Consider the following 25,672-nt stretch of genomic DNA (forward strand, 5'->3'; position numbering starts at 1 on the left):
TTCATTGCATTTATCATATATATTTACTCTTTACTACTAAGAAGTTTTAAGGTTTTAGATATTAAAGTGTATTTCATGTGGCTGATCTTTCTCTCATCTTTGCAGAAGGTCTGCAGAAAGCAGAGAACTATGTTGTGACTATAAGTGTTTTTATGAACTCTATTCAGCCATTTGGACTGCTTACGCATAACTGAACTGTGTGAACTGCTTGGTATTATCTCAAAGGTCACAGTTGTTTTGCTTATCCCAACCCCTTACCCTGACAATGCCTAATAAAAAGAAAGGAGGGGGCGGAGTGCTTCAGAGCGAGTTTTGGAGATCTGTATTAAGCATCTCAGCTCCTCTCCTTGCAAGATAATTTGAAAAACCTCATTGTTGTCGCTCCTTCTTGTGTTGTTAATTAATGTTTTAGGTGTTTGAACCTGATGTAGGTGTATCAGTATCTAAGTCTACCATAAAAACAAGACTTCATGGGAGTAAATACAAAGGATTCACAACAAGGTGCCAACCATTAATCACCCTAAAAAACAGAAAGGCCAGAGTTGACTTTGCCAGAAAACACCTGAAGAAGCCAGCCCAGTTCTGGAAGAGCATTCTTTGGACAGATGAGACTAAGATCAACCTGTACCAGAATGATGGGAAGAAGAAAGTTTGGAGGAGAAATGGAACAGCTCATGATCCAAAACCCTCCACATCTTCTGTAAAACATGGTGGAGGCAGTATGATGGCACGGACATGCATGGCTTCTAATGGCACTGGGTTACTTGTGTTTATTGATGATGACAAAAGACAGAAGCAGCTGGATGAATCCTGAAGTGTATAGGCATATATTGTCTGCTCAGATTCAGCCAAATGCAGCAAAGTTGATTGGATGGTGCTTCACAGTACAGATGGACAATGATCCAAAACATACTGCAAAAGCAACCCCAGAGTTTTTTTAAAGCAAAGAAGTGGAATATTCTGCAACAGGCGAGTCAATCACCAGATCTCAACCCAATCAAGCTTGCATTTAATTTGCTCAAGATGAAACTTAAGACAGAAATACCCACAAACAAGCACCAACTGAAGGCAGCTGCAGTAAAGGCCTAGCAAAGCATCATTAAGAAGGAACCCAGCTTTTGATGATGTTCATGGGTTCCAGACTTCATTGCCTGCAAAAGATTCTCAAAAAAATATTGAAAAGTAACATTTTACTTCAGGTTATGTTTATTTGTCCAATTACTTTTGAGCTCCTGAAATGAGGAGCACTTGTATAAAAATAGCTACAATTGCTGCATGTTTAATCATATATTTTTCTTCAACCCCTTGAATTAAACCTTACAGTCTGCATTCATTACATTGTAGTTGTTTCATTACAAATCTAACGTGGTGGTATGCACAGCTTGAATCATGAAGATTGTGTCATTGTCCAAATATTTCTGGGCCTCACTATATATATTTTTATGATTTACCATTTCTCGCAGATTTCTTTAAAACATTAATGTGCCAAACAGGACGCAAGACGTAGGGACGGGGCTAAAACAATGCCCAGGAGGCATTTGGGGGTGTGGGGGAGTGGTGGCCTACTGGTTAGAGCAGTGCAGTTGCGCTCTGAGAAGGATGCAAGTACCCAGTTCAATCCCAACTCCCTGCACTCTGTATCCCTGAGCAAGACCCCCAACCCCCAATTGCTCCTCGGGCGCCCTACAGTGGCAGCCCATTGCTCCCCAACGGCGATGGGTTCAATGCAGAGAAAAAAGGGGGAGTGGTGGCCTAGTGGTTAGAGCAGTGAACTTGCGCTCTGAGAAGGTTGCAAGTACCTGGTTCAATCCCCACAGCCTGCACTCTGGGTCCCTAAGCAAGACCCCCGATTGCATCCCAGGAGCCGCACAGTGGCAGCCCACTGCTCCCCAAGGGATGGGTTAAGATGCAGAAGTGAATTTCTCCATTGTGAGATATATAAAGTTCAATTATTATTATTATTTCCCTATTCCAAGCCTTTCTAGGCCGGTCAAATAACTAAACCGGGAGAAGATAATCCGAGCGGGGAGAAGCCGAGTCGGGTGGGCAAAAACGGAGGGGCCAGTGGAACTGCGCCTTATCATTATCCTCAGCTTCTCCTCCTGCAGCTGCATCAAATGACTTCCATCTTGAGGAAGAGCCATATCAATAAGGCTGCAGGTCCAGACATGGTGTCAGGTTGGACGCTAGAATCATGTGCTGACCAACTTGTAGAGGCTTTCTGGACATCTTTAACCTCTCCCTGCAGCTCTCTATGGTCCCTGCCTGTTGGAAGTACTCCATCGTTGTACCTGTGCCCAAAGAAAAACACCATCACCTGGCTTAATGAATACCGTCCTGTTACTCTGACCCCAGTCATCACGAAGTGCTTCAAGAGGAAGCACTTCACCAAGGACACCATCCCTACTGGCCTGGACAGTCTACAGGGAGAATTGCCATCTCATTGCACTTCATATGGCTCTGACTGATCTGCAGCATTTAAACACTTATATGGGTTAGAATGCTATTTGTGGACATCTTAGCCTTTAACACCGTGCTCCCAAATATGCTGCCCCTGAAGCCCCACAACCTGCGATTATTTGCACTTCTCTGCTTCTGGATCAATGACATCCTCACCAACATGCTGCAGGTGGTGAGGATGGTGGTAAGGTTTATTTATTTTTTACTGAGAATCATTCAAGAAACAACCTTCTCAGTTCATAGTCTATCATATGTCACAAACAAACTACTGGTTCCATATTTTCTTAATCTGATATGAATCATTTACACTTTCTCTCACATTCTAATTTCTATTATCACGCTCCAGTTTCTCAGGAAATGTCTATTTGGACATCCATGCAAATTGCACAGTTCTATGAATTGAAGATCTAAATGGTCATAAGTGTATCAAATGATGGAGCATTCGTCTGATACACTCATCTAACTGCACTGTAATCTGTAAAGTAATAAAATTGAATTGCTATTTTGACTCAGAAATTAGTGTCTTAGGGGCTAAGGACTACTTGCACACTTTAAGCATCTCAGGAAGTATATTTGGTCAGTGCAATAACTGATTTCAGGAGAAAAAAAGATTCAGAAAGATTATGTCTTGTTGTGTCTGCATGCTATGTGTAATCTGTGAATATTCTGAGCCAGAATCTGTCTCATCAAAAATTTTATTATCGTAACACAGAATGCCAATAAAGATTTTGGATTCTTGATTATAAACTGTTACATAAGACTATTACTAACTGAATTTTTTGATTATCAACTATAGAAAAAGGGATCAGGAGTTACAAGTCATCCAGAAAGTATTTAAAATTTTGCCCTATTCCCACATTTAGTTACTTTACAGATTTATTTCAAATAGTATTAAATGTATCTCATCCATCCATTTTCTGTACCTGCAAAACAATGCAGCGTCGCAGAGGGTGCTGTCCCCCATCTCCAGTGGGTCAATAGACCAACCTAACAGGTTGCTAGTCTATCACATCACCATGCACATACACACTCACGCCTAAGGGCAATTTAAAGTTAAAGTGTCCAGTGAAGCTAACAGTCAAGTTTTTGGACAGGGAGAGGAAGCCAGGGTTCCTTGAGAGAACCTAAGTATGCACAGGAAGAACATGTAAACTTTATGCAGATAGATGTATTCACCTCCATTAATGTGTGTTATATTGTCTCACCACAACACGTAAAAACTTTCAATATGGGAATTAAATTAACAGTATTTTTTGACAACATATTTAGGCTGTGAGATACAACCTGGTGCTTTTAACAGGGTAAACTACCTTAATTTGGAGAAAAAGTTGATCAGCAGATTCAACCAATTCTACCAATCAGTAGCAGAGGATCAGCTCCTTCAACCACCAATCCTCTCAATTCAATGACAATGACAATTTTATTTTATGTATTCATTTTTGCTAATTCCTCTGCCAGGTTTGTACTTGAAAACCAAGATGGGTGCCATTTGTGCTCAAACAAGTGGATTGTTTGCAAGACAAAAGGCTCTCACTTCAAACTGTGCTTCCCTTGTTGATTGAACCAACCATACCAATCTAAATTCAAAGACTTTCTCCTTTATGTCATCTCTTCCTGTGCTGGTCTCTATGTTGAGCCAATGGTTAATGGTCTCTGAACATTTTCAACTCTGTTTTCAAGCCGTCTAAGCAGAGCATCATATCCAGTTCCAACTACTTTAATTCCATTGAGCTCTCGGTCTGGGACTGAGCAGCAATATTGCTCCACAATCTTCTTTGCAATGAGCCTATACTTTGCTATTTCGGGTCTTCCTTTGTCTTTATTGAGAATATCATCCATGATGAGGCGAATAAGTTCCCTTCTCTCTTTGGATTTTGATCTTTTCTTTTCACCTACTGGAAACATAAGGTTGGTTTTCATTTTTTGCCATGGCACAGCATATACCTCACCAGATGAGCTACACTCCATGGAACCAGGAGAAGCAGGGGATAGTTGTAGCTGAGACAGCTATTATGTTGCAAAGGTTCAGCAGTGAGGGCCAGCTCAACTTGCGATTCTAAACAGCATAGATTAAAAAAGGAAGAAATGACATAAAATGTTTTCAGCTACCTCGAACTCAGGGGTGCCTCAATGGTGCTAATTAAATCCAACCGTAACATATTGCATTAAAAAAATGTTAAAACACATAAAACACCTTACTTATAAACAAAATCAGACCTTCTCTCCTTTTCCAGGAAATGGTGTATGACCCTGCCATGCCAACTGACTGTCTTTTCCATTAATTTGACCAGTTTCCTCTCAATGCCCAGTAGAGTAAGCTTGCTTAAATGCTCTTGGCTCATTGTGTTGCGTGTATATGACTTGACTCTTTTGAAGCAACAGAAGCTGTGTTCTACACCAGTTGATATAGCTCCTGTTGTGGCAACCAAACAACAGCTTGTACAGCTGTGACATTTCACCATCTAATTCCATGTCACAATTTGAAATGTAAAATCTAATTCTTAAATGAGCCATTTAAGTGTTATCAGTGTATCAACCCTCCAGTGTAATGATCTGGCTTGAATGAAAACAAATCACAGAACTAAAATAAGAACTAATACAGAAAACAGATAATGAAAATAATCAACAGAACCTAAAACCCAAAAAACCAAAAGACAGGAAAAAACTAACTTAACCAAATCATAAACAGGAACCAAGACAGAATATTACATCCAGACCACTAAGGTCCTCTGGCTCCAGCTTACTCTGCATACCCAGAACCAGAACCAAACACAGAGAAGCAGCATTTAGTTCCTATGCTTCACTTATCTGGAACAAACTTCCAGAAAACTGTTCTTTTAAATCAAGATTAAAAACACATTTGTTTAGGATTGCCTTTGACTGTTCTAGTTAAACTGTAACAATTTTTTAGAACTGGACACTGCTGCCACTTCGCATCTGGATGAGGAGTAGAAGAGTGACGAGCGTGGCTCGTTCACACAACTCAGTGAAGCAACATTTACTAAAGCACTAGAGGGTTTGAAGCAGGACATCTGTAAGACGTTTGACTCTAAAATGGATATTCTTACCCTCACATTAAGGTCAGAAATATCTTCTGTGAAGGCTGAGCTCAAAGCTAATGTAAACATCATCCAGACCCTGGTTGACGCTCAGGGGGTAACTATCAGGGAGCTGGAGACTTCTGCTACTCCTTGCAGTGATGCTCTGACCTCTCTTCAGGCTACTGTAACTGGTTTGGCAGAGGAGGTCAAACATCTACAGGCTAAATGTGAAGATTTGGAGGGAAGGTCGAGGCATAATAATTTTCGCCTTATCAGGCTTGCTGAGGGGCTCGAGTTGCCCAATCTGAAAGAGTTTGTCTTACAACTGCCGCGAGACCTTTTGAAATAGGAAGATGTGCCACTGTTAGATCGAGCTCACAGATCTAACCAGGAAAACCCTAAGCCAGGAGCCCCACCACGTCCGATTATCATCAGAGTGCATTATTTTCATATGAAAGCAAGGCAAGTTTATTTATATAGCACTTTCCAGTAACAAAACGGTTCAGTGCTGTACGTTGTTATGCCAGAAGCTGTTTTAATATGCTTATTATTATTATTAATTATAATTTGGTATAATTTAAGTAATAAGTCATTCAACTCAAAATTCCGCTATAACAAAATATAGTTCAAATTATGGTGATGTTAGCTAGAAGCTTGTAATGATTTATACTACTAATTAACTAGCTGTTATGAACTAATTTATGCTGGAATAAATGATCTGGTCAGATTTTAACTGACGAGGTTTATCCGGCAGACTGTGAGAACCCCAATATAACTGCAATTAGAGTTTAAATCCTTATTCCTTATCACCATCCAATGATATGTCTCTGTATTAATATTAGATGTTAACTCCAAAAGGAGTGTAGCTCTGAATTCTGAATAACCAGGCAACGTTGAAATAAATTGAACACAAAACAATTTCTATTCAGCAGTTGTTGTTTTATTGAACCAAAAGCAATTCCCTGTTACAGTAATTCTCTGATCCAACAACCTTGGAAATCTTACTCATTACTAAAACTACACATGCAAGATATATGTGGAAATAAAAGAACAAAACAAAAATAAAATGGATTAAAAATGAGCAGTTAGCAAATCTAAGTCCAGCTCACGGTTGTTTAACACTCACATTCAAGACGTCGGCATTTGACGTAGCAGCATTGAGAGGCAGGAACCCGCTTCGGGAATCCGGATGGACGCGGCAAGGCTCTGACAAGAGCTAGGTCTAACTGGCTAGACAACACCCTCCCAAGATGGCGACTATGATGACGTATGATCTACAAATTTGCGTGATGCGTGAGGGGAGGTCCTAATGACATCACCACGCTTACGCTGATGGGGTAATACCTCGGCCAGAGGGGGAGCGCCGGTTTAAACAGTTACACAAACCGCAAATTGATCTCTAACAAAGAGATTGAACTGCTGGTAAGTGGGAGGCAAAGATGGAAACGATGAGAGAGAGGAAAAGATGGAAGAATTCGGAAAAAGAGTTACAGCAGGACCCGCTGCGGGGTCTTTACGAACCACAAAATCAAACACAGCAAAGTCGCTTTCACAAATGCATGCACATACAAGAAAATATTCAGCAAAATAAACCCAACTCCGTCTTGGAATAACAAGCATTAACCTAAAGTCCCTAACACCTGCCCAGGCACAGCTTTATCACCTTAAGGCGAAAAAATAAAATAAAAGGGGAGAACCCGTTACTTTGAGGTGGTTTAGTAGTGAAATCCCAGCTTCGGAGTCTGCGAATGTCCTGGAGCTCTTGGTGGTCGCAGGTGCGCGGTTGTAGGCAGGAGCGAGCAGCAGCGGGGACGGGATGAAGAAGCTCCTTCGTCTCTTCCTCCAGGCTCACAGTCGCTTTGCTCGGCCCAGCAAAAGCGTAGTCCTCTTTAGATCACTGGGAGATAAGGCGGCTCTCAGTCTTTTGACCAGAGGGATTTAAAAAGTACTTTTAAGTCGACCTCCTGCGTCAGCAGGGAATAAAGTTGCTTCAAAAAGTCTCGGTCTAGCGAGAAACTCGAGCACGTGGCGTGGGGGGGTAGTTTGGAGTAGCACAGCTGTGTGTCTTCTCAGGTTGGCGTCGTGCCAGGGAAGAAGGCAGATTGTCGTGTGTGATCGAGTTTTATCCCATTCCATAGTAACGTTATCTCGTTGCTATGGTCGGTGGCCATTTTGGCCCACGTTGCATGATCGGAGTTGGTGGCCATTTTGACCACAATGCATCATGGGAAATGCGGTCCGTCACATCCCGAATTAATGCAGTTTCGTCACGTCTGAACTGGCATTACAACGTGAACAGAAAAACATTACAGACATAGGAAAAACAAAGTAATAAGCCAAGAAAATCCTTGACTAGACTTCTTTGATACATTAAATTCAAAGCTTAATTGTGTATATTCATGAAGTTAAAGGTCTCTGATCTGACCTTTCTGACACTACAGCTAAAACAGAAAGCAGCATAGTAAGGGAAGAAAGCACAGTAGAGGTGGTGTGTATATGCCTGTGTGTTTTAGTGTAATCATGTGAAAGAACAGAAACTGTGCCAGGCTGGAGCTGTTGAACCTCTCCTATATTAGGATAAGAAGATCTCTACTTGTCCGGACTTTACATCATCACTGGCCAAAAAACACAAAGCGACTTATGCATTTATGCCATGGTTTTAAGTTTGGCCTGTTCTACCCTGCTGAGCTGAGGATAACTACTAAGAACTACTAAGTTCTCTGATCCCAAAGCTGCCACAGACTTTATTATTGAGAAACTGGAGACTGTTACTTTTCTTTAGATTTATAGTCCTAGCTTGGTTTGATATTACTTTTTATTTTCAACTCACATTAGTGGCATTTTTGTTTATTTAAAATAAATTTTTTGAATATTGCATTAATGTAGGGTGTGCTTTTACTACACATTTGTAATTGCAATTTTATGTAGTTTCTTTTATAGATAAATATTTTTTATTTTATTATGTCTTACTATTTGACTTTTTTTTAGCTTTTTGCTACTTTGATCTTATTTATTTAATTTTTTTCAATATATTTTTTATTTTTTTCAATTATTAAAATTTTTTTTTATTTATTTTAAAAAGCTATATATTAATTTTATTTAGTTATTTTATTTTTCATTTTATCTTTTCTTGTTTTTGTATTCATATTTTTTATTATCTTAATCTTTCTACATGTGTATCCATGTGCGATTATGTCAATGTATGTCTATATGTATAATTTAATTATTTGAGGCACATATTTTGTTCCTGCTTAGCACTGGTGGGTGACTGAGTTCTGCTGGGTCCTTGGATGCATGGGAGGAGGTGGTTAGTAAATGGGGGGTGCGCGCATCTTGTTTGGGAAGATGCTTTAGTTTAGTTTAGTCCTGATTTATATAAATTTTTTAAAAATCCATAATAATACTTATTCAGACCAGAGGAGAGGAAGAATCTATCCCCCAGGGATAAAACATGAATGACCGGGGGGGGGGGGGGCACAAACCGAGGGGGGTGGGGTATCTACCCCGCCCCCAGCAAATCGCACCCAGCTTATACCACATATTTGTTCTTCTCATAATGCTATTGTCATTTCAGGTCATGCTCCAGTTACATTGGACTTGGTAGGTGGCTTTTTTTCTTCTGTTCCGTGGAGCTTGAATACACGTCTGCTGTCTGATGACAAGTTTGTTGCTTTTGTAGTGTCAAAAAAATGTAGAAATTTCTTCATTGCCACAAACAATACACTAGACACATCGCTTTTCCTTTTGTATGAGTCCTTTAAGGCCTTTATACGGGTACACATTACATTCTACAATAGTTTCGATGCAAAGCGAAGAAAGGCAAAGTTGTCACAACTCGAGTATTGCAGCTGGATAAGTTGGACGCTGTCTCTCTTTCACCCGAAGTGTATAATGATAGACTATCTTTACAGGCAGAGTTTGAACACTTATCATCAGTTCGAGCTGAGGAAATACTGTTGAAGTCACATCATGCCCACCTTATTCCACAGATTCAAACCTCTAGTGCAGGGGTTCCCAAAACTTAATTGCATACTTTTACTCCGATACATTTTCAATGTTTGGTTTAGTTACTTGTTACAAAAAAAGCGAGACATCTGCGTGCCCGATGTAACTGGAAGTGGATTTGTTTGTTTTTTAACCTCGGAGTGGCCATCTTTCTACTACAGAGTACTATCTTTGATGTGTCAATCATACAATTCAACCAATCAAATGAGCGACTGAAGGCAACATGCTAGCCAATCACAGCTAGAGAGGGGCGGGTCACTGGGTCAGACATTCAACCTTCAAAGAGACACCGTGGCTCGGCTCTGGTCACCATCGGTGTCGGTAGAGCGGGATGGATATTCGGTCTGATTACCAAACAATTACAAGAAGAGACAAAGAAGCTCAAAGATCAACTAGTGCACTAAATTCAATAGATGGGTTGAAAATATCTAGTATAAAATACAGAGATTTTCAGGGCATGAAGTATACAGTTAATTTGACTTTTTTTGGTGTGTGTGTGGTGTGGTGGCAGCAGGTGTAGAGGGGGGAGGGGGGTTAACTAAGCCTGGTTTATCACTTAACCATGTTCTTAGTATACACCCCCTTTGCCTGCACTTGGTTGTGTACAATTTTAAAGTGTATAGCACTGACTATACACTTGAAGAAGGAACACTGAAAGCTTACAAAAATGTAGTATTTTCTGTCTAAACTTGGTCAAAATTTCTCCTCACTTGGTGGTTTATATTATTGTAAGTGAATTTGACTTTCAAAGTCATTCAAATTGCATTTGCTTTGTTTTACTTTTTACTTATACTTGTTATTACATTACTTGAGTACATCTATTTTTACAGTAATTTTCATACTTAAGTACAAGACATTTCAGATACTTTAAGACTTTTACTCATATAAACATTTCAGTCAGTGACTTGGAGTTTTACCAAAGTCATATTGTGGAGAGGTACTTGTACTTTTACTTGACTCCGAGATTTCAGTACTTTATACAACACTGTATATATATATATATATATATATATATATACTGTTGCAGTTACAACTCATATGTCGTAACAAAGCTTCTAAATCTGACTACGCCACAAAATACAAGCACGAAGCAGTTTGATTTGTGTCCGATGACGAGCGAGCGAGCGAGCGAGTGAGAGAGAACTGGTGAAGCAACACAGAGTAACAATAAAACAATAACTCTAGCGCACCATAAAGATGTTATTAATCAGAGAAATCTTTCTGATTGTTTCACAGCGGTTACCTTCAGCAGGTAAACACGCCTATGGCAAGACACCTCGGCTCCCCCAGACCGTTTCTGTCTGAATATGCGCAAAACTGCTTCTTTAAAATGAGCTGCATGGTGCTGTCTGCACCTGTCCGAATCGCAATGAGAAGTATTACATATCTGTGCGTGAGTATAGTCAAGAAATCCCCCCCAGGACCAGCGGTAACGACAGCGGTGCGCATGTCATGCACGTCCGAGCTTGCAACCGATTCAAACTCACGGCACCATGTGCTGGTTGTAGGCGCTGCGCGATCCATAGAGACCGAATCACTCAATTTAATCTCGGAAATAAAACTTTCGGCCTGAATTAAATTTTTCCTCTGCTAATGTAAGCGACTTAAAGTCAGGAGCTAGTTTTCTTCTCCCGGATCCATTGCAATTCTCTCCTCTGTTGCCTCCAATTTCTCTCTCACTCTCTTCCTCTCCTCTTTAATGACTAACTTTCACCTTAGATGTCTCACCTGTTTCCCTGATTTCAGCCTATTGAGCATATTTGCAAGAATTATTGAAGCAGAGACCACAAGCCATATGCACATATACAGCACAATGCGGATTTTTCATCTTAAAATGAAGTGTACAAGAAGATTTCTTCTAAATAAATACATTTTCGTGTTAATAATGTATCGTTCCGTTATGACACCTGAGCACCAGACCGAGGTTTTGCTGCTACCACTTTATTTTAGGACAAACAGGACAGGAAAGCTTTCAATCCGCCGGTCCTCCGAATCACGACTCCTCTCCCCGGAAGCCACACATTTCTTCCGGTATGACCCCAAAGCAATCTGATTTAAAGGAACAGTAAGTATGCAACAGGACCATGGAAATAATGCCACATTGGTTCGCTCAATCGCTTATTGTGCAAAGTCAACTTTAACCAAATCTGGTATTTTTACAATATGCAGTGACCATTCCTGTCTCTGTACCACCTTTCAGCTTCAGAGCCTTGGTGTCATCCTGGACAGCCTCCCTTCCTCTCCTTCACTTTCCACAGCATCACCTGGTTAACTTTCACATTTGCAGCATCAAGTTCTTCCTTCACACTTGAAGCAAGAACTTGATGGTCCACAGTCCACTTCACAGTTTCAGCTCCCTTCCCCCCATAAACCTCCATAAACTACAACTAGTACAAAAGACAGCAGCTTGCATCATTACATCATCTTCTTCTTCACACCTGTATATTAACTCCACTGTCACATTCAGTATACATTAATCCTATGAACATACAAGGTCAACCGCAACCTGGACAATGCAGGACATAAACAACACCATGATGTCATACATTTTAGTTTAACACAGATCGCACATTACAATAATCACTCTCTGCTTTGCCCGTTATTACTCAACAAATAATTATCACAGCTCATGAGTTTATAAAAAGGCATTATTTAGCTTTTTTGAGTTTAATAAAACTGTTAAATCCTCGCCCAGTGACTGGAGACTGGAGCCCACAATCCCCACGACCCTGTGTGACGTCGAGCTGCGTTTCCCCATCAGATACGGCTTGACATCACACCTCTAGGGAAAAGCCGGTATAGAAAATCCATGAAGGGTGAGATGTTAAATTTTTAAGAAGTTTAATAAAATTGCTCAAGGTTTATCAGAAAAAAACATAACTTGCTTTTAAATATGAGTATTTTTAATTAGCAAAATGTTATTAATGTATTTCGTAAAGTTAATTATTGTTGAAGGTAATCTTGGCTGCAGTACTGTCTGGCAGGTGTTTTTGGGTCGGAGTAAAATGAGTCATAAAAGCTCTCTGAGATTCACCTCTGGCCTCACCCAGTTAGAACCCGCTCTCCAGTCCATGTTGTAGCTGCAGTTTATTTTTTTGGTGCCGTCCGTCCGTCCGTTGTCTTCCGCTTATCCGGGGTCGGGTCGCGGGGGTAGCAGCTTCAGTAGGGAGGCCCAGACGTCCCTCTCCCCAGCCACATGGGCCAGCTCCTCAGGAGGAATCCCAAGGCGTTCCCAGGCCAGCCGGGAGACATAGTCCCTCCAGCGTGTCCTGGGTCTTCCCCTGGGTCTCCTCCCGGTGGGACGTGCCCGGAACACCTCTCCAGGGAGGCGTCCAGGAGGCATCCTGACCAGATGCCCGAGCCACCTCAACTGGCTCCTCTCGACGTGGAGGAGCAGCGGCTCTACTCTGAGTCCTCCCCGGATGACTGAGCTCCTCACCCTATCTCTAAGGGAGAGCCCAGACACACTACGGAGAAAACTCATTTCAGCCGCTTGTATCCGGGATCTCGTTCTTTCGGTCACGACCCAAAGCTCGTGACCATAGATGAGGGTAGGAACGTAGATCGACCGGTAAATCGAGAGCTTCGCCTTTTGGCTCAGCTCTCTCTTCACCACAACGGATCGGTATTTTTTTGGTGTAGTTTCCTTAATAATCAAAATCAAAATCTTTGTCATTTTATTAAGAGTGTCCCGGTACACAGCGGCTCATTAGATGGACGCTGCTGTATAGGGTAGTTCACGCGTGACGTCAATGCTACATCCGGGTCCCGCGGGTAGGCAAAAAACAATACTGTTCTCGTCTACTACTATGACAAAACGGGTGATTTAGAGCGTACTTTTACTTCGTTTATTTTTGGAATCTAAACAATGCCTACGACTTGTGCTCCCGGTTGCACACAGAGGCATTCCAAATCGTTGGATGTACGTTTCAGTAGTTTACTGAAGGACGAAGAACGAAGAAAGAAATGGATATTTTCAATGAAAAGAGCGCAGGCAGACACTCCCAATGGACTGGGGGAGCCATCATACTACGACAGAATTTGCAGTCCACACTTCATCTCCGGTAAATACAACTTAATTCTGCTCTAGTCATTGTTCTACTTAAATAGCGGCGGAGGGGAGGTGGCGATCGCTACACGGGCCGGAGAAGCGGTAGCAGCAGCCGCCGCTGTCTGGAGCAGCAGCAGTCGCTGTCTGGAGGAGCGGCAGCCCCTTCCTGCTGCTGCCGCTTCTCCAGCCCGTGTAGCGATCGCCACCTCCCCTCCGCCCGTTCACGGGCGCTAGTACTTCTGTGTTTACGCTGCAATGTCGCCGACACCCCCACCCATTTTAACAAGACAAAAATACCAAAATAATCCGTAGTAAGCAATGTTTTTTTTAACCTACCGGGCGGGTCTTCCTCTCTGCTGAGACGCGGTCTGTGTCCGACGCCGCTTTCTGCTGTTTCAAACATGTCTGAACATCCATCCATCCATTTTCTGACCCGCTTAATCCCTCATGGCGTTGCAGGGGTTGCTGGAGCCTTTTTCCTGATATAAAATAATTGTAGCCGTCCAGTGGTTTCAGGGGCTTTCGTGCTCTCTGGTCTGTACTGGCCTGCGTGTTTATAAGGCAGCTGTATATGTCGCGGCACGGAACACTTGGCCAGCATTTCAAAGACTCGCTCCGTCCCTTCAGGCTTTTGCTGTGTGGATCTGGCAATCTGATACCATCAACCATAAACTTACTCTTAAAACGATCTTGTGATACGTTATCTAAAGAAGAAAAATACGTGGAGAACTCGTCGGTTTCTCTGTTTGCGTCCGCCATTGTGTTTGCCTTTTGCCTACCAGTCCGGTGCGCATGCGCGAAAAACCCACATCAAAACAATAACAATGAACTACCCTATATTGACTGACAGCCGCTCTGACTGCAGCTCGGCCTTCTTTGGTTCAGAAAAGTGCAGGAGAAATTATTTATTATTTATTACTTTTTCCAATGCGGAACATTGTTTCACATTCAAAAAAAAGCGTGTCATGCTAAATTAGCCTGAGCTAACTCTTTACTCTTTGAGTTTTAAATAAAACATAACAACGATTCATGAGGAAGTCCCTGGTTGGTCGCTGTGTTTATCAGCTAAGTTGCTGATAAACTTGTTCTTTGACTGCCCTGTGTTTGCGGTACTGGACCAAACACATAGCCTTAAGTTGGAGGAGCCTTTGTGGTAATGTGGTCTTGTTTTTCTTTAAGTTAATTTCATGTCTTTGACTTTTCTGATTTGGATTTGCATGTTATAAGTTGGAGTTATTTTCTTTTGGTGTTGCATGTCTTTTTGATTGTGTTTTGATTTTGAAGTGACCACCCATATCTGGCGATGCCCACCGCAGATCACAGGTGTTCTCTATTAGCAAAACTGCATGCAGATTGTGAGGCCGGTAATAAAGAGAGCTGTGCAGTTGAAGCAGTTGGAGACGGGATGGCGGGGCCTGGAGTTGGGCGGTTCGGCTGCACCTTTGAGCTCGGCGTCAGGAGTGGGAGAAATCAAACGAGAAAATCGGCGGAAGATTTAAAAGAAAAGCGGTGTGGGCATAAACTGGTTTGTGACTGGACTGGAATGGCGACTCAGGTAGAAGACGACGATGATGATATGGATTTGAGTGGTTGGTCTAATGTTGTTAGTGGAAGAGGGAGAGGTAGGAACCGGCGAGAAAATGAAAGTTTTTTCGGGACACAAATGAGTAAAAGAACTTTGGAAGAAAACAGTTCGGATGAAGGAATTCCTGTAGTTAGGAAAAAGTTTGTTAGAGAGGAATTCAAAATAATTCTTAAATTTAAAGAAGAGGAAGAAAACATTCAGATTGGACCGATAGCTTTATCCAGAGAGCTTAAGAAAAAGATTGGAGATATTTCCTTTGCGAAAACACTAAGAGACGGTAGTGTAATGATTATATGTAAAACAGAAGAACAGAAAAACAGAGCGTTGAACATAGAAAGCATTTGTAGAAAAAATTTGAAAGAAAAAAGGATTATTGGAGAAAAGAAAGTAATAAGGGGAGTGATAACAGGTATACCTGCAAATGAAGATTTAGAAAAACTTAAAAAGGGCATTCAGGATGTGGAGGTAAATCAGATAAAAATATTGTTGAAAACAATAAATGGTGAAAGAGTTGAAAGTTTATCAGTAATGATAGAATTTCAAGAAAATATACTTCCGGAGAGGATTAAGATAGGATTTATTAGTTTTCCAGTTAGGCCTTACATTCCTCCACCACTCAGGTGTTACAAATGTCAAAGATACGGGCATATAGCAGCGGCAGTATGTAGAGGCAAGCAAAGGTGTCCAAAATGTGGAGGTGATCATAAATATGAAGAATGTGGAGAAAATGTTCAAGATAAATGTTGTAATTGTGGGGGACAACATAGAGTGAGTTTTGGGGTATGTGAAGTCAGAAAGAAAGCCATTGAAGTGGAAAAAATTAATATGAGCAACAATATCAGTTATGCTGAAGCTGTAAAAAGGGTGGAAGGACAGAGTGAAAGGAGGCAGATAAATGTTCAACAAAAACCCAATCCTCAGATAACATCAACAGAGAAAACTGAACCTATGATTACAGTAGAAAAGATTTTGTTATTTATTGCATATGCGATTAATTGTGCAGATCAAGTCAAGTACAAAACAGAGAAAATTAAAATAATAGTAAAAGGAGCGGAGAAGTTCTTTGGAATCAAAGATATTTCATGGGAGCATATAAATAAAGGACTGGGAGGAGATGGGAAGTCAGGGACATCAGGAGAAAGAACACTTTGATAATATTACAGTGGAACGCACGGAGTTTAATAGCTAATGGACAAGAATTTAAAGGATTTATTAAAAATCTTAGGAAAAAAACAGATATATGTATACAGGAAACCTGGCTTAAACCTAATTTAGATTTTGTTATTAAAGGATATATTGGTGTACGTAGAGATAGAAATGAGATTCAAGGAGGGGGTTGTATGATATTTCTAAAAACAGGAATTCAGTTTAGATTGGTAGCAAAAGGAGTTCAGTTAGAGTATATAGTTGTAGAAGTTTGGTATAAGAAGGAAAGTATTAAAGTAATACATTTTTATAATCCTGGGAAAAGGATCCAATATGAAACATTGAATGAAATTGATAATTATTTAAATGGAAAGGTTGTTTGGTGTGGTGATTTTAATGCACATAGTTCATTATGGGGTATTAAAAATGATTTAAATGGAATAGTTATTGAAGAATTAATGGAGAATAAAAATCTTGTATGTTTGAACGATGGAAGGGGTACAAGGGTTGATATAAAAACAGGTAGAGAATCGGCAATAGATTTAACAATGATTTCAAATTCGTTGGCAGGTGTAAGTTCATGGCAAATACTTAAAGAAGTAACAATAGGAAGCCATCATTATCCTATAGCAGGGGTGGCGAACAAGTTAGACACAAAGAGCCGAAATCTTTAACTGTGAAAGTCCAAGAGCCACACCACGCACTGACCTGCCAAGACAGACACACACACACGCGCACACAAACACACATAATTAAAACCATATATTTTTCTAATAACACACTCCTCTTCTTACAACATAACCCTCAAGTGTCCACCCTCAACACACACATCAAATGCAGCTTAGCCAGAGGTAATACAGCAACTACCCTGGAGGTCAGACACCCCCCTCTCCACACACACACAGGCACTGCTCTCTCTATCCCTCGCTCTGACACACGCAACTAATGAACACACTTCAGATACATAGATAGGGCCTGTATAATGTAAATTGATCAATATTGAAATATTCACACAGGCATGTTTAGTCAGATGGTATTTTTTTCAAACTACATCACAGAGTTTCTTACCTTGCTGGAGGTGATGGGGTGATAATCTCAGTGGGATTTCTGGCATCTCTTGTTTCTAGTAATCCTCTGCAAATCAGGTTGGTATTCAGTTGTAGCCACTCGGAGCAGTTCCTTTACGTGAGTGTCAGTCAGAACGGACCGATGCTTGGACTTCACGTGTTTCAAGGTAGAAAACAGGGATTCGCAGACATATGTTGAGGAGAACATCGACAGCAGTTTGAGGGCGGCTCTTTTTACACACGGGTATTTTTCAGTTGGCACAACTCTCCAAAACGCAACAGGGCCTTCTTTCCAAAGAGATTTCAGTCTGTCATCCTCGCGTAGCTCAATCATCTCCAGTTCACTCGCTGCCTCATCAGTGACAAGCGGGGATTTGAGGCAGTCTGCCTCTGCATTAAAAGGGTCGATGAGAAGAGTGATCTGTGGTCTTTTCTGTTGCAGGTCCTCAAAACGCGAAGTAATGCTCCCGTGCAGTTGCGCAAGCATTTTCACGTACTGACCCATATTCATTTTAATGCCAGCCTTCTGCTGGGCGCTGCGCAATGAAGGAAAATGGGACAGATTGCCATTTTGAATGTGCACTTTGAACAGCTTCACCTTGTTAACAAAGGAGAATACACTTTGTGTCAGATCAGGAAGGGTTTTTAATTTCCCCTGCAGGTCCAGGTTTAGTTTGTCCAAGTGTGAAAGCATGTCCACTAAGAAAGCCAAATCCATAAGCCATTTGGGGTCTGAGAGCTGAGGGTAACTTTTGTTCTTTTCTGCCATAAACAATTTTACTGGTTCCAAAAGCTCCAAAAAGCGTGAAACCACTTTACCTCTTGAGAGCCATCTTACAGCGCAGTGCAGTGGCAAGTCAGCAATGAGATTTTTGAACTGTCGGTGAGTAAGGGCATGCGTGCGGATGTAGTTCACAATCTCCATCATAGGTTTCATGACGTGGTCTAAATTCAGTGTTTTAGACACAAGTTGCTCCCGGTGGATGATGCAGTGAAAATTCCAAAAATCGGGGAAGAGGTCATCACCCTTACAAAGGCCCACAAGGCCGTTCACAGAACCAATCATCGATGGCACTCCATCCGTGGCTATTGCGGTGAGTTTTTCTAAACACAAATTCGCTGTTTTGAATACTTCCATCATTGCTTCTTTTACGTCAGAGTTCTGTCTTTTAATGGGACAATATCGAGAAGCTCTTCTTTCACCACGCAGTCCTCAGAAATCATTCGTACAAATATTGCCAACTGTGGCTTGTCCTGTATGTCGCATGACTCGTCTAATGCTACACTAAAATAAGCACATGCGTTCAGGTCTGCATGTAGATCAGATTCAAGCGCATTATTTACGTCTGATATTCTGGTTTCAACTGTGTGTCGTGACATCTGGAGATCAGTGATGGAATCTTTGAGTTGTTTGTTATCTGGAGCCAAAATGTCAATTAAATCTCCAAAACACTGTTTTAAAAACTCGCCTTCGTTGTATGGTTTTTTAGCACGGGCAATATTCCATGCCACTTTATAGGATGCAAGTGTCACAGCTTCTCCACGCTTGGTCAATTGCTGAAACATTTGAGACTGTCTTTTTACCTGGCTTTTCAATGTGCTCAATTTTTGCTTCCGTAGTTCAGTACCTTTGGGGAAATCCTTGTCAATATTAGCATGGAGTGTGCTAAAATGACGCTGAAGGTTTGAAGCCTTGTAATGTGATATCGTGGTATCGCATAATAAACAGAGCGATTTGCCATTCCGTTCAATGAAAAAGTAAGCATCTTCCCATTCTTCCAGAAATGTCCTGTGTTCATCGTCATATTTTCGTTTAGCTTTGCATTTTGCCATTTTTATAAAGAAGGTAAGTCGTCTTCTTCTTCTTCTTCTTTTCTATTATGGCGGATCACAAGCAACTTTAAGGTGCATACCGCCACCTACTGTACAAGAAGGTAAGTCTGCGGTCTGCATGCATATAAAATGTTTACCTAATTTCCCGGCATGAGACGTAATCCGCGCATATGATTGGCGGTCACTTACGTCTCTTACGTCTTACGTCTCATAAAAAACACCCAATCTGTCAAATTAATTTATTAATTTTAAAATATTATTATTTGTTTTTAATAACCCCTGATGGATTTAAGTGTGTTTAAGATATATAAAAAAAAGAAGAAAAGTAACATGAAACGATGAAAGCGCCACAGTATATAGAAAATATGGTAACAGGCAAAGAGCCGCATTCTTATTGGTCGAGAGCCGCATGCGGCTCAAGAGCCACGTGTTCGCCACCCCTGTCATACACATTCTTCTCTGATGCCAACATGCTGGATTTCTTAAAACTACAAATATTTTCAAAACTTTAATTCATCCTGGTAATAATAATAGTACTGGGGGGGCACTCACAGTTGCCAATGATCAGTCGATGCCTGAATATGAAAAAGTTAAACATGATTGTAATGTCCCAGTAAAAATATTGTACAATGCTTGACGTTGCAGGTTACTAACATTGCAGGTCAATAGATAAAACAGGAATGAATGTTCAGCAAATGTTCTTTTTTTGATTTTGTTTGAAAGCCTGATGGGCTCCGTACATTGCATTTAAGAAAATTGTGATTTTCTTAAACTGTACAGGAGCTGTAAAGGAAGGGATGTTTTAAATCATTATGCTGTCCTATATCTGTTATCTAGAGGAGTGAACCGTGGCTGGTAAGTTTGGGAATTTGTCTTCATCATTCCAAATGGTTAAGAAAGTACATACAGCAAAAGTTAATGCATGCAGACTAACCATGAATCATTGTTCTACCCGTCTTTCTCTCTGAAATTAAATGACAAGATTTTAAGGGATTTTGCAAGGACTTTGTAAAAACTCTCCATCATAAAATTATGTAAATACTTAAAATAAAACAGATAGGAATAGTTTTGAACAATTAGCCTAAAAACGGGGGGGGTGGGGGGGTGGGGAGCCTGTGACTCTGTGTTGTGCTTGACGTGCGAGTTTGTTTGCCGGTGGTGAAAGTGAGGGAAGGTTGTACGGTACATTTCTGCCATTATTCTTCCTCAAGCTCTGCATAGTGTTATATGTAAAACACATCTGTTTTAAATACCCTCCATATGAAGAAGGTTCTACAAAGATTTCCTTGTAGATGTAATTCATTAGCGGATAGCCCTAATTTTCTTGCTTCATTTTTTAACCTGACTTCTAGTATCTGTCCTGATGCATCATTCTGGGCTGGGCTTTTTATTCAATTAAATTTTATTTATATAGCGCCCATTCATGAAACATGCCATCTCAAGGCACTTTACAAAGTCAAAATCAATCAGATTATACACATTGGTCAAAAAAAGGGGAACCGGTTGATTGTCTGCATCGTCCGTGGCTTTGCAGCAATCCCTCATGGAGTGACATTAAAGGAAGCAGATGTGACTGATTGTTCAGTCGTCAGAGAGGGCAAAGACAAGGAGCAATCTCTGCACTCTAGATGCAGATATGTAAAGTTGATTCTCACAAACTGTGTAAGATGTTCCATTACTGTTTTGCGTGTTTTTCTCTTTTTTTTTCTGACCAACTACATGGATAGATGCTTGGTGTTGTAAACAAAAGCTAAGCGTAATACATGTATCTAAATGTGAGGCTCTCGCACAAACAATCAAGTTCAATATATATATTTTTTAGTTTGGAAGCAGAATGAACTGCGAGTTGATCCAAGCCCACACCACAATGTGGAAAATGTGTATGGAATCGCAGAATTAGACGTGTAAAAATGGAATATGGTAAAACTTTTTTAGATTTTGCCCGTGAAACACAAAAACATTCACAGAGGAAGGGCAGAAAGCCTGTCTGAGCTTACTCAAAGCTGCATGCTGCTGTAACACTAATATCCAAAGCAAAACATTTTATTTATAAAGAGGACAATAAACCTTTCTGCAAGTTTCGCGCACATATAAAATATATACGCTATAGAATTAAGAAATGGGGCATTTTAGTACCACATCCGTCTCCACACATCAGAGCACTAAAACCTTAGGTTTGAAAAACAAGGTGTACTAAACTTTACAAACTGTGTTTCAAAGACAAAGACAAATCCAACTGTAAAAGCTTTTGAAACTGCACCAGTTTTGTAATCGTCTTGTTTTAGAATTTATGGACATGTCGATAATAAAACCCAACTTCTGTTCAGCCAGGGTTTTACTCAAATGCCAAAAATGTTGTAAAAATTCAGAAAGAGTATTTGATTCTGTTAAAAAAGAAAGCTCTGTATTTTAGTATGTAAAGTGTTATATGTGTTATATTAATCAACAGAGAGGTAAAATGAGAAGCCCCTGATATCTTACCTGCAGCAGATAACTAAGTTCAGTTTTCATGGAAGTTAATTAACATAATCAACATCTTGGGCCCGCATTATGTCTTTTAAATTGTGTCATTATTGCAGACCCTGTCAAAACATTTAGCTTTTTCATGATGATAGGTCGTGTTAAGTTTTCATATTTAATGCAGTTTCTTCATTAAACTCCACAACTGTTTTTCAGCCATTCCTCATAAATTACTGTAATTCATCTATATAACCTTTTTCTCTGTTATTTTTTTTTTAACCTCTGTGAGGCAGAACTGAAAAGTGCTTTACAAATACAGTTTATTAGTATTAAAAGTTTAACATTTTAACAGAAACCCACTTCAAACATCTTGAGCCACACTTTTAATGTATAGTTTATTGAGAAATAATATCTGGATATTTATGCAATCCCACAGGAAGAACACACAAACCACTTATTTTTCAGAATTCTCTTGTTGAGCTTGTGCAGTTCCAGCGTTGTGAGAGTCGGCGTGAATTTGAGCGTTAGTTACGACCCGTGCTGCTTCTGACATGATGAGCTTTCATCCCGTGAATGCATTGCACAGGATTTTTATACAAGTCTCTGAGAGGTTGCGTTTACCAAGAGAGTGTTGAGTTTTAGTGACATAATCTGAAACCGTTGTTACGTGTATCAAGATACAGGATACGCTGAGCTGCGTTGGTCTGTCTGTTCATCTAGATAACTGATTTGTTTCCTGCTTCTGCTTATTACCTATGTCTAAAAAAGGTGCTGTGCGCTGGTCAAAAAATAAACAAACAAACACAAAAGTGATAATGTTATGATAAAAACATCATATTATGAGAATTAAGGGGGAACATTTCCAGAATAATCACAGTTTGCAGAATTATTTCACTCCTGGAGTAATAGGGCCAGGTTAGATTATTTTAAATATTTTTATTCTTTAGGAGAATAAATTCAGGAGAATGAAGCTAAAGGGCTACGAAAATAAACTTGTAATATTACAAAAAAACATACTTCGAATACAAAGTATATTCAGAGATTAAAGTCCCTCTGATACTGTTTAAGTGACTGAGTTACTGCAGATTTGCCACATTTAAGATGGCGGACGCTCTGACGCATCGCAGCATAGGCAGAACCCGCCCAATGACGCATCTACTCTTATATTATGTCTATGTTAGTAATGTCATATAGGCGGGACTTCCTGTGGGGGCACCGGAAATGGAGGCGGGACATCCGGCAAGTTGATGGATTATTTATCCGTCAACTCGATTAATTAAATTTTGACATAAATTTTATATCAATTAATATAAATTTTATATCGATGAATATAAATTTGATATCATTTAATATAAATTTTATATCGATTAATATACATTTTATATCGATTAATTATTGCTTTAGATAAGAATGAATCTTTATATCGATTAATATAAATTTTATATCGTTTAATATAAATTTGATATTGTTTAATATAAATTTAAATCAATTAATTATTACGTCATCTGAAGGTCAATTAAAAATAAGCCCCGCCCCTTTTCAATCGCCCCGCCCCCTTTTAATCCATCAAAACTGGATTAAAAAGTGACATGAGGTGTCTCCTATGGTTTTTTTTAGCATACTCTGTAAGACCTCAAATGGTTATTTACATAGCTGATTTGGTTGGGGAAAAATGACAACACGATTCAACAAATCTAGCCATAAGTAATTAGATAAGAGCAGAATGATGCTGCCCACATCCTCAATAAGACTAAGAAAGTAGAGCACATCACCCCAGTTCTAAAGTCCTTACACTGGCTCCCTGTATTTTGAATAGACTTAAAAAATTCTTCTGTCAGTCCATCAATCACTAAATGGCTTAGCACATAAATACATCACAGACTTGTTATCAAGTATATCAATCAGCCAGACCACTCAGGTCTTCTGTCTCAAACCTACTTTGCATACCCACAACCAGAACCAAACAAGGAAAAGTAGCATTTAGTTCCTATGCTCCACTTACCTCAAACAAACTCCCAGAACACTGTAAAAGTGCTGAAACCCTGAGTTCCTTTAAATCGAGGTTAAAAATCTACCTTTAAAGTTGCCTTTGGATGTTAAGTTTGTAATCTAACCTTTATCTTAACCTGCTGCTACTATTCCACTGCAACATGCTTTCCTCCACTTTGAATTGTCTTGTTACCGAAATGTGTTATACAAATAAACTTGCCTTGCCAGATTAAAACTAAAAATGTTCACATGGATAACTTAAGCAGCAGTTCCTCTGGCCTTACTTGGTTTAGCTAGCCCAGCTCCACTCTACTCGGGTCATCTTTGAACGGTTTATCTTTATAGCAGCCTAGAAATGCCTGGAAGAGGGAAATGCCTCGTGGGGGCATTTCCCTCGTGGGCTGTCCTCTCCTGCCCCACACCGTGTTTGCGATATTGGCACTTTAAAGAAATGCAAGAAATGGTAAACGATAAAATAAAATCATGATATATAAAGCATAAATAAAAGGATAAAATACAAATAATTTTTGTATAGTTGTATATTCAAGATTGTCTTGGATATTTTTTTAAACAAATAGTTAAAAAAAAAGTTATGGATCCTGGCTTACAAATTTTCCGAATCTGTCATTTTTTTCTCTCGGTGCAATTTTGTAATCCAACCTGAACCATGCCGAAGCTACAAGTAGTAGCTAAAGTAGGAGTTAAAATATTCAGTTGTTCATTACACCATCCTCAAGCATACTACAAAAATAGTTGATCAAGGTGGAGTGGAACGCTTTACAACCTACAAGGGCACGGGGTATGAAGTGACTCCTTTAGATTTAAAGGGACCACACCACAACAAGTTGCTCTCAGATGCATTTCAGAACAGAGGTAAAAAGTGGGAATGTGGGTGTAAATTAAAGAGGAATTCAGACCAAAGTGTTGCCATTTCACTATATATAGACCACAACTAAATTATTTCTGTTATGGAGCTCAAGTCTCAGCCACCAGAAAAAAATCCTGGATAGGTGTCGGAACATTTTCAGAAAGAACTGAGCAAAAGTCCGGTTGTCTCCAATTTAAGCCTGTTTGCTATTCAAAATGGAAGAACTGAAAGGCATATGACCCCTTTAAGTACAATATTAGAACAGTATTCCTTACATGGTTAAAGGGATTTAATAAGTTGAAAGGAAAACTTTTAAATTGAAGGAATGAATGCATAATTTTCAGACATTCTATCAAAAGAAAGATCTTGATCATATTCCTCAGTGTGGACGCAAACATCATAAAACTAAATACCCACATGCACAGAAATCCACCCCCTTTTTAGTGAATATGTCTGAAAAGTGGTCTGAAGTAGGGGAACCTATTTAATCATATACATTCATTATGCTATAGTAAAAATCAAAATCAAAAATACTCAAGACAAAATTTAAGCAATATATATCCATATAAAACATGTATATTCACCCATACTTACACCAGTAAGTGTATAGGTTGTACATATGAATATATATAAACATAAACACATACTTTGTGTTTATGTGAGCCGACATAAACGTAAGTATAGACAGCCCCGCCTACACACACACACACACACACACACACACACACACACACACACACACACACACACATTCAGTATATTAGAATGTGCATCTCTACAAGGCCTTTTAAATTTACCTTTTGTAAACAAAACAAAAAAACTTAAGCCCTCATTTCTGGATGAAAAATGTTTATTGGTCTGATGCAATCTTCTAATCTTAAATGGTGAGCTTTTATTAGCTGAAGGTGGAAAAATATCATAATTAACAAAAATAAAGGCTTTAAAACATCATTGGTCTGTCTTGATCTATATAATGTTTCCCTTAAGGCCGGTTTATGCTTGATGCATGTACGCTCTGCGCAGAAATGAGATGTGTGGACACGTTTGCAGCATTTATGCTCCATGCGGCTTTTTTACCGAAGTAGCACTAACTTGGACATAACATGTGTTGCTGTTTAAAACTAACAAAATATGGCAAAACAAAACTAAAGAAAATCATTTTAACAT

At 39.8% G+C, this 25,672-nt stretch overlaps 2 protein-coding genes across 2 annotated transcripts in view; both read right to left on the bottom strand.

Annotated features, from left to right (window-relative positions):
* LOC110368919 (general transcription factor II-I repeat domain-containing protein 2A) overlaps nt 1-19,238 on the bottom strand; it is a 40,538-nt gene extending 21,300 nt beyond the window's left edge. Inside the window, exon 1 of the mRNA XM_036129153.1 lies at nt 17,357-19,238. Coding sequence (XP_035985046.1) covers nt 17,384-18,496 — 1,113 coding nt within the window. The 5' untranslated portion in view covers nt 18,497-19,238 and the 3' untranslated portion in view covers nt 17,357-17,383. The remainder of the gene's footprint in view (nt 1-17,356) is intronic.
* The window catches only part of LOC105922190 (CUGBP Elav-like family member 1), a gene marked incomplete at its 3' end in the record, with an annotated part of 75,746 nt that overhangs the window by 49,629 nt on the left and 445 nt on the right, over nt 1-25,672 (bottom strand). The gene's annotated exons all lie outside the window — the stretch shown is intronic.

This window comes from Fundulus heteroclitus, unplaced genomic scaffold (genome assembly GCF_011125445.2).
Source record: "Fundulus heteroclitus isolate FHET01 unplaced genomic scaffold, MU-UCD_Fhet_4.1 scaffold_142, whole genome shotgun sequence".
In the NCBI taxonomy this organism is placed as follows: domain Eukaryota; kingdom Metazoa; phylum Chordata; class Actinopteri; order Cyprinodontiformes; family Fundulidae; genus Fundulus; species Fundulus heteroclitus.